We start from the raw sequence: 9,952 nt of genomic DNA, 5'->3' as shown, positions 1-9,952 counted from the left end.
GCGAGAGGGCACACAAGCATGAATGACCAGCCAGGGAGGAGAGGGAAAGTCAGCGGCTAAACCCACTGCTTATAAAACTGTGTCTGAAAATGTGGCTTTGTACCGGGGGATTGAAGAGTGGGTTCGTGCTCCATTTTGCTGCCCCTCCTGCAGGGACAGAAATATCTAGCGCTGAGTAAGGACAGTTGGCTGGGGGGACTTATTGCCCTCAGCAGTGCACCAGGGCTTGCCAGTTTGCCTGTCACTGAATAACTATGACCAGATTTTTCAGAAACGTCAAGAATCAAGTCATGTGTTATCAAGATGAAATTCTGTTGAACAGAGCTTTTTGTAATGCCCTGTTTTACTCCATTTATTTATTATGACAGTCAAGGCTGTACTCTCTCTGTAGTCATGTTTACTTAATCAGGACAGAGTTTTTAAGAAGTAACCTATTAATGCAAAGTATTTCCTTTTCATGCTGTCGTCCCTGAAGTCATACAGCACTTTCAAAGCTGATGGCTTCAAACATACTATTTGCTATACAACTCAAGCTAATTTATTCTAGCTTTACTCAGATTTCTGTGGGGGGAGTTACTTTCCATGTAGGTGTGCTTACGTCATTTACAACAATAAAATCCAGAATGTGTAGGTGAGTGTTGCATGAAAAGTTTCTGAACACAGTTGCCACAATGCAGCTGAAAAGCAGCCTTGATTATTTGGTGTTACAGTGACATATAACAGTGTACAGTGGCACTTGCATAGTCAGTAGTCTAAAATATAACAGCTTGCTAGCATATGAGCCTGCAATCTTGCTGGGAGGCTAAAACCTCAAAAAGAAAGCTAGAAAGTTGTATACAAACTTCAGACAAGCATCTGGAGATAGAAAATAAACGTTGCATTGCTGTGAGATTAGGAGCAGCAAGTAAGCGCAGGAATCCAACAGAGGACAGGAAGAGGACAGAGAGAAAGACAGGAAGCGTATGAGGATATTAAACACAGATTCACAAACGTTGCCCCTGGATGGATAGAAGTGCAATCAGCTTTTAGGTTCTTTGTAGTCTCCTTTCTGTTGCTCAGCTGCTATCTAGGGACTAAAAGACCAATTAACCTAATTATATAGAGATATCCTCAGCATGATTTTCCTTCTGTTTAACTAAAGCTGTTTTATTGTACATACAGTTCCATGGGTCATGGGGGTTGTTGTTGTGCAGTATCCTATTTTTAGGTAACAACAGTAATATTAGTACTTTTTTTTTTTTTTTTTTTCCCACAACTCCTTGAAACCAAATATTTAGACCAGCAGGTAAGTATGCTTTTCAACCAACCATTTATGTTCTTCATTATAGGTTTCACTTAACTTCCTTTTCAAATATCGTTATCTATTAGAAGAAATCTTCATTTAGTCCTTCACAGGATAATGTACTTGGTAACGAACCTGGGAAGCAGTTACTTCCCACCCCCAAACTTGTAACAGAATTCCCAGCGCTGAGTGAAATACAGATCACTTTACACAGGAAAATGAGACACTTGCTATCAGTCTTGGTTTTGCAGTATTTGGTTTGATAACTAGCTACATTTTAAGTGCTGTAGACACAGATACCAGTTTTAAATTCCAATCGTCAGTCTATTTCTGTGAGGTGTGGGAGGGCCTGGAACAGGCAAAGCAGCAGCACAAATCTGAAACTCCCACGCCTCACGTGTGCCTGTTTTGGGATGATGATCTCCCTTGTTTTCCCTAGAAATCCCTCCTGGGAAGTAGCACTGCTAAGCAGGCTGAACTGAGCTCAGGCTGAACCTGAGCTGGTTCAGGGCTGTTCAGGCTCAACGACGGTGTCCTGTGGGTGCAGCCCGGCTTCGGGCCATGTTTCTTTTTTAACGTGAAAACAGAACAAGAGACAAAAACAGAACAAGAAGGGAAAGCAGGTGTGTTTTTAATCAGGTGGCAGCGCCACAGTTGCCATCGCGCTACGAAGACGAACACGACCTTGACGAGACGCACGCCGCTTACAGCGTGCTGTGCCGCCTCACTGAGGCCACGGCTCTCTGAGAGAACAACTCATCCCAGCCCGGCTCCAGGGCTCTGAGGTGCGGCCCTTCTAGCCGAGCGCGGCAGTGGAGACTCTATGGTGCGGCTTGGCGCGGCGGCCCTTCTAGCCGGGCGGAGCTGTGGAGACTCTATGGTGCGGCAGCCATGAGCGGCGCGGGCTGGACCCGGGAGGAGGCGGAGGTGGCGGCCGCCGGCGGCCCCGAGCGGCCGCGGGGTACGTGAGGGGGACGGCAGGGCCGGGGGCTCACCCACCCGCAGCTCCGGCACGGGAACCGGCCCTGGGTGGCCCGGGGAAGGAGCAGGCGGCGGAGATTTAGGGGCCTGGGCTGCGGATTCGGGAGTGGTGTTCTACGGGGGGCTTCCAGGAAGGCAGTTCTGAATTTATATATATATATATATATGTATATGTATATGTATATAGTCATAGGTTTGCTCGCTGACCTTGAGAGCGAGACGTGCGTTCCTGTTTAGGTTATTCTTGATACATAGCCCAAATAATTGATGCAGTCCCTCTCTGTTTTCCTCAGTACATTTTAGTATTTAACACTGTTTAACAATGTGTTTTTGGAATATTCTCATTCCCTCTGCCCATTTTCTCACTGTTCAGCTGTGGGATAACCACACACCAGGAAGCTCGTCATATAGGGCTGTGAACAATGGAAGGGTGAAGAGGGAGGGAAAAGGAAGGGAAAAAGAAGCACCATTCAGCAGATAAAGGGTGAAGAACTACAACTTGAGGCTGAAATGCCTTTAATTTTTAACCAGGAAAATGCAGTTGCTCTAGGTGAAACTTAGTAAATGCTGACCTGCCCCATTCACCCTTGTTCCTCCCTGTGTAGGTTCCAGCGATGCATCTCCAGATGAAGGACTAGTAGAAGATCTGCCTATAATAGATGAGAAAGCTGTGGAGCAGTTAACTGAAGGATTGATTTCTCATTATTTGCCCGATCTTCAGCGATCAAAATCAGCTCTACATGAACTTACGTAAGCAAGTTTTTAAAAGCAGCTCCAAACATAACGGTTTGCCTTTTTTTTTCAGTGCAATGTTCTAGCAGTCCTTAACTGAAATATTTGATAGTAGCGCTGTGGTATTCCAACTGTGACATTCTGGTTAGTTAAGTGATATGCACAAGTACTAGGAGGTGTATAAGCTGTGGTGTTGCCTATTGGAAATCTGACTGAAGAACATATAATACTAAAATCCTCTGAGCCAGACATAGCAGAAGACATGCAAGTATCTTATGTAGTTGTTCACTTCTATAGTGGAAAGTCTGCCAAAAAATATAGACTTTTTTTGCAGTGATGACCTTCATATTGAAAGCAGCTTGTGCAGTATATTGCTTGTTGTCCAGTCTTTAAACTGTGTTGCAAAAGATGCACCGAGAAGACACAGTTAAGTCGCTAAACTGATAAGGATTCTTTGTATATTGGTATCTCGCTGATAATTGAGAGCAGTTTGTTTCAAATGGAGACTGGACCTGCCACAGGGGCAATGTTGCTGGAGAAGGCTTTACATAGAGCCATCTCAGGTCTTTAGGGTGCATTGATTTGAGTTTCCTGATGCATAATGTGTGCCTGCCAAAGACAGCCTGTGTCTGAGAAGAATTTAGCTGATTTGTGTGGGGTAGAAGATTCTTAATAAGCACCATGGATCCACGCAAGTTCCATACAGAAATAACTTTGTTCTGCAGCATGACTCAGAGGCAACTGAGTGGAAAGTCAAGAGCTAATAGGTTTTCCCCCCACATTCAACCTCACCTCCCAAAGAGTTGTTTAGTCACTGCAACCTGCCTAGTGCCTATATCATCAAGGGTTTTCAACTGTTCATCCTGTATAATGTTAGGTAGCAAGAAGCTGATTTTGTGTGTGCTTGGCTGGGGTTTTGCAAAAACCATTTACTTGTATCGTTATTGAAATCAGCTGGCAATCCATAAGAAGAGTCTGATACTGAGAAGCATGTATTTATGCCTCTATGATCAAAGCCAGTATTTATTTAAAGGGCTAGTTGAAAAAATTGTAAAATACAAAATTCTCTCCAAAGTTTAAGTGTAACGGTACAAGAGCTTGCCATCACGGATGTTACTGATTTACTGAGCTAGAAAAAAGTGCTCTGAAAACCTGTCTTGCGCAGTATATCCTTACACTCCTTCATCTCTGCTGCTTTACTCTGGTTTTATGGATCTTTTCTTGTTTCAGACAGAACCAAGTGGTATTACTAGAAACATTAGAACAAGAAATTACAAAATTTAAAGAATGTAACTACATTCTTGATGTCGATGCCTTGGTAAGTACTATGAATGCTTTTCTAAATCTCTGCTAGTATGGATTCTCCTCCTACCCAAGGAGCAACTTGTGTATTTTCATTGTTCTTAATGACCTACAGGAAGGTTACCAACCAGTGCAGATATGAGATAAATTCCTCCTGGAGATGGGTGCAGAACTAGCATGTTTTCATTAAATAGAAAAGGCACTGGGAGGAAAGAACAAACTCAGTCTGCCAGTGGTAGTAAGTCTAGTTCAAATCCAATAGCCAAAGCAAATGCAGTTTTTCCAGTAGGACTGAGGTGAGCTTTGTGCATTTCTCCAGACTAGCAGGAAGGATGCTTGAAACACTGATATGTGGAGCATAAATTGGCAAGACTTTTATTCCATTCTAGTGAATATTAATTCAGTAGGCTACCAGGTGTACCTGTTGGGATATGGTGGTTTTCTGTATTGATGTATGTAAACTGTATATAAAAACTCAAATATGTTTAATCCATTATCAAATTGTTGAGGTAATTGCTATGTTTGTGTTTGCTGTTTTCATGTGTAGCTTTATTAAAAAACCCAAACTATTCCAACTTGACAGTCACTACCTTAACTGTTATGTTTTTAAAGTTTTCAGAAGCTAAAAACTATCACAGCAAGTTAGTGAATATTAGAAACGAAATGATGATGCTCCATGAGAAGACATCCAAGTTAAAAGTGAGTGGGGTAACTTTTCTACTTTGTAACATACCTATTGAATTACGTATTATTGACTTAGCTTTTATTTTGGATGCATGCTCACAGTTCTGATGAAAATAGAATCTATGTTAAATTCCATTCTTAAATGTTTTTTCCCATGTTTTTGGTAGCACCAAACCATGTATGTTTTTAAACTTTCGCTTACTGCTTTCTTTGCTTAAACTTAAACATCCGAACTATTAGTAAATCTCAATGCTGTCATCGTGTTTAGGCAGTACGAGAAAGAAAAAAGCATCAATCTCTTAATCAACTCCATGCCAACTAATTCTCTTTATTGTTTCAGTTTCTAATGTCTATTTCTAATTGCCTATTCTAATGAAAACTAGGTTGTCATAACTGTAAGATTTTCTCTTTCTCTTTAATGTAGTATTGAGTGGCATAAGTTTACTGACTTCATGCTATATAGGCAGTCTCCGGTTACGTTCTGTCAAGATTAGTCCTTCAGCGTGTTCAATGAAGAGAATTTTCTCTCAGAGGCAATACAATGCACAGTACATGCTCTGTCTGGTAAATGCAGATGATGACTTTTAGTGAGACCAAGGAGAAAATGGTTTGTTTTTTCTCCCCTGTGTGGATCACAGAGTTGCTCTTTCTAAAAGGAATGATGAAAGGAGAAGGGATGAAGAAAAGATAAATTGTTTATGGAACATTTGATCATAACCAGGGCAGACTGGAGAAGAGAATTTTAAGAGAATGGGAGGGATGTTGTTTACAGTTCCAAATTAAACACAGCCATAAAATTTTTCTTTTCTGTTTAGAAAAGAGCACTTAAGCTGCAACAGAAGAGGCAGAAAGAAGAACTAGAACAAGAACAACAACGTGAGAAGGAACTTGAAAGAGAGAAGCAATTAACAGCAAAACCTGCTAGGAGGACATGAAAGCAGAGCATGCAATAACTTGTACAAATTAATCATTTCTGCATTCTCTGGAATGAAGGCAGACTTTGATTAAATTGGGCTATAGTTGTTACTAGCAACAGTCTACTCTGCTATTATAAATTCCAGAATGTTCATAATCAGTTAGAAACATTGACATTTTTCATTTCAGCCATTCAAGTTGCCTTCTTTTGTAATGCTATGCAGTTTGATACTATTATATACTATTATAATGTAAGTTCTTTTCTTTTTTTTTTTTTTTAATATATATATATAGGAGAACCTAATAATCACAGTTCTTTGAATACCTCTAATTTTCCATCTGTTCTTTTGGTACTGAGAACTCTTAAGAGTTGTTTGGTGTCTGGCGTACATGATTTTCAGACAGCATACAGAACGATAGTTGTCAAACTTCGGTTCTGGTCCCCACACTGAGAGCCTGACTGTTTCACTGAAACTTTCAGATTCAGGAAGTTGTGGTCTCCTTTCAATGCCATGGATCTGATGAGATTTCCGGTGCGTTTGCCTGAAAGTTCACCTTACTGAAGCAGCTTTTTTTATGTTGTTGTCAGGTAACTTAAGAACAGCTTCAAAGTAACTTTTGAATTACTTTCCAGCTGAATGGGTTGGGGAGCAATCATTAAAAAAAATTTAAAAAAATAAATAAAATAAAGCAGAACACAAGATTCTCAGAATTGATGTGTGCACAATACAAAGATTATTGACTTTGTGCTTCTACAAACGTTTGAGTCAGATGAATGAACTGTTGCTTCTGTAATGGTTCAACTGGAAGTCTCTGGTCTAGGCAGATTTCTACAGGACTGAAAGTTATAGTTTCTTCACATTGTGTGACTAGTTGAAGCATAACCAAAACTAAACAGCTTCTACTTCGTGTGAAATTTATTTGTCTGTAGGAAAAACTGCATTTAACTTTTTTCCTAAACAAATTATTCATGTGTGCTTTGGGGCTATGTGAGATAATCTGTGTGAGGGCAGCATAATGAACTATTATTGGTGAATACTGATGGTAAATGTTGTATGGAGGTTGATATCCATTTCTGTGAGTTTAATTAATTGCAGTACTCGGTGTGAGTTCCCACTCAAAGGAACATACATCTGGTTTAGACCGGCAAAAGAGCTTTAAACTGTTTGGTCCTACAGTCTAACAAACTAGTTGTGTTGTCTGTTATTTTTAAGTAGTAATGTAAATGCCATGTATTGAAGTAAGACGAAGGGTAGGCTGTGTGAAACTTTCCACAAAACACGTACAGTAAGGCACCAGAGGGGTGCCTCATTTTTTATTTTTCTTCAATTTTAGATGATTTACATGTTGTATACATGCCTGGACTCATAACTTTCTGAAGTCCTAATTGCCCACTGCTAATATTCATCTTTTTCTGTGAAAGACCTACTGTAACAAGTAGTCATCCAACACAGAAAGTCAACCGCATTGATCTTTTGGAGCAAGAAGAACAAATTCCTTAAAGTAGTGTGAAGGGACACTGAAATGCTATTACCGAAGCAGTAACAGATTAAAACTTTCCACGGGTGTACTTTCTTTAGGTTGAATTTCTCTCGTCTTAATTGCCAGTGGATTGTTGACCTGTGCTGTGGTTTATGTATATTTCTAAAAGAAATGTAAAGAATTTTCTACAGTCCATTTTTGGAGCAGAATGTACATAAATACTGTTTTAAGGTTTTTTTTGTGTATTTTGTAATGTAACTACAAAACTAGATTCTAGGAATTTAAACTGTTCTTATTAAAGTATAATATGGAATTAGATGCCTCCGTGAAGTATACTAGTCAGAATTAATTTCCGTTAATATTTCTTGTTTTCTGTTGCCTCATGTAGTATCCAATTTAGTTTTTCAAGTTGGAGTCTCTTGTTTTCTGTTTTTTTTTTTTTTTGTTTGTTTGTTTGTTTAAGTTTGCTTGTTTCTTCTTTGGAGTGGTTTTTTTTTTTTTTTTCAAAAAAAAATCATGTCCACTTTTACTGAAAATGTAGAATTCTAAGCATAGAAATTGATGCTTTTGCAATTGCATGTTTCAGCATTTCTTTGGAATTCCTGATCAAATGAAGAAAAGCTTGCAGTGCTTGCCTGAGGAATCACAAACACATGTAAAAATATAGTTGATAGTTTTCCCTTAAAATTGTATTAAGTTCTGTTCTTGTATGAATAAGAAACTTTTAGAGAGATTTTATTAAAATTAAAGGGGAGAAAAACAAATTGGGGAAAGTTTGGGCAGCTTATATAACGTCTTTATTAATTCCGTGAACTCTTTAATTATGTCAGTTAAAGCTATAATTTATCTCCATTAGATACTGGTCTTTCAAATGCTACTCTTTTATGTCTTAATGCATAAGAAGTAAATGCCATGTTGGATTAATATAACCACAGTGTACTGGCATCTAGTACATGTACAGCTAGATTGAATAATCTTATTACTGTATGCATTTAGTCTTGCTTGGCTTTAGGAAAAAATGATTTATCAGTTAGATAAATGTAGTGTTGGACACTTTCTTACTGATTTTTTTTTTTTAATCCGGGTGAAGAGTTACAGTTAAATGTATTGTTTAGAGAAACAGATAAAATTACAGCTCTAAAACAATCTCATTGTACTGTTTCATACTTGGTATACAACTTATTTTTAAGTTAGCAAGTCACTGTGGTGGAATTAATACTTAAATGTGCAGTATTGCTTTGAATTTCTGCTGAGTGGATTAATATGTGGATGATCAGTGCTGACTGGGGAATCTTGGTTTCCTGGGCGTTTATCATTAGTATTGTTAACCTGGACACTTAATTTGGGTACCCCCTCCCATCATTGTTCAGGTTCACGTTAGATAATTTTTTAATTCAGTGAAATCTGGCCTTTTCACTGGCAGTAGTAACTCTGCCATGTTCATAAGATGTATGTTTCCTTTGGAAAATGGCAACAGAATATTTGATCTGTTTTTAGGCTGTACCATGACCTGAGTGATAACAGCATAAATAATACGAAGGTTGTTTCTCTAACTGTGCTGTTGGGATTCTTGCATCTGAGAGAGTTCCCTGGCTGATTTATTCCCAACTATGCTTTAATAGATGCTTTCTGCCACCTACTGTTTGCTTTGCAGCACTGCTCTTCTCCCTATATTTTAATTTTAAACTTGGCTTTCTAATGCCCTGACCCGCAGGAGTAAGTATTTTAAAATTCCATTAAATCTAAGTAGTCTAATTGATTTTTTTCTTTTTATTGGGTTAGTTGTGTGAATGCTATATATTGAAGAACTGGGGTTTAGTGATGTAAACCTGTAGGACCACAATATAACAGCATGAATATTAATATGGCTATTGATTCTAGGCAAGATAGTATGCACTAAGTTTCAGTAAGACAGTATGTCAAGGTAGCAAAGATATATGTGTATATATATTGTTTAAATCAAAGTGTCAGCTGAAATCCCAGTAGTTTTGGCACAAGTAGTACTGATTGTCAGAAATTTGAAGTGCACATGTACATATTTCACTTGCCTCAGCCCTCAATGAAGCTATTTGTAGAATCACAGACACCAAAACCTGACACCCCCATCCCTGCCACTACCGTAATACGGCTTAATACATCTTCTAACCAGTCCTTTGTGATACCAAGGCAGCCCATAGCTCTATGATATGACATGTGATTTGATAGTCTACATGAAGAATATCTGAAATTACTAAAAGTGACGGGGAAGATCTGTGCTACTGGTACCTGACAGTGTCACAACAGTGCTCGTGTGAATAAACTGTTTTCCTTCCAGTAGTAACTGTTGGCAACGACATCTGGGGGATAACGAGTCTACCTCCAGTCTGTATATTGAAGTGTTGCTCATGATATGCCACATAGCTTTAAATCATAGATGTTGGCTGCACCTGCTAACTCAGGGTTTCTGTTCCTTCTAGTTTGTGCTCCCATCTATCCATTTATTTCTATGATGTCAAGCCATGGGGCTTAAGAAAGGAAATCAAACACCCTGCTTGGCAAATGTGAACAGCAGTGTGGGGGGCAGTGTGTAGAAAA

General features: G+C 39.0%; 1 protein-coding gene across 1 annotated transcript; it reads left to right on the top strand.

Moving 5' to 3' along the window:
• Positions 1-1,944: 1,944 nt before the first annotated feature.
• Positions 1,945-8,065, top strand: BLOC1S6 (biogenesis of lysosomal organelles complex 1 subunit 6). The gene is made up of 5 exons (XM_040570549.1): positions 1,945-2,243; positions 2,869-3,013; positions 4,226-4,313; positions 4,910-4,996; positions 5,797-8,065. The coding sequence occupies exons 1-5, from the start codon at positions 2,174-2,176 to the stop codon at positions 5,914-5,916; spliced, it is 510 nt and encodes a 169-aa protein (XP_040426483.1). The 5' UTR covers positions 1,945-2,173; the 3' UTR covers positions 5,917-8,065.
• The last annotated feature ends 1,887 nt before the right edge of the window (positions 8,066-9,952 follow it).

Source organism: Cygnus olor, chromosome 11 (genome assembly GCF_009769625.2).
Source record: "Cygnus olor isolate bCygOlo1 chromosome 11, bCygOlo1.pri.v2, whole genome shotgun sequence".
Classification (NCBI taxonomy): domain Eukaryota; kingdom Metazoa; phylum Chordata; class Aves; order Anseriformes; family Anatidae; genus Cygnus; species Cygnus olor.
This window is presented reverse-complemented; position numbering and strand designations above follow the sequence as displayed.

Bases quoted from the DNA above. Each gene is read 5' to 3' on its own strand.
- BLOC1S6 (XM_040570549.1), top strand. From the start codon at position 2,174: ATGAGCGGCGCGGGCTGGACCCGGGAGGAGGCGGAGGTGGCGGCCGCC. The intron at 2,244-2,868 runs GTACGTGAGGGG...CTCCCTGTGTAG, and splicing joins CGGCCCCGAGCGGCCGCGGG to GTTCCAGCGATGCATCTCCA. The intron at 4,997-5,796 runs GTGAGTGGGGTA...TTTTCTGTTTAG, and splicing joins AGAAGACATCCAAGTTAAAA to AAAAGAGCACTTAAGCTGCA.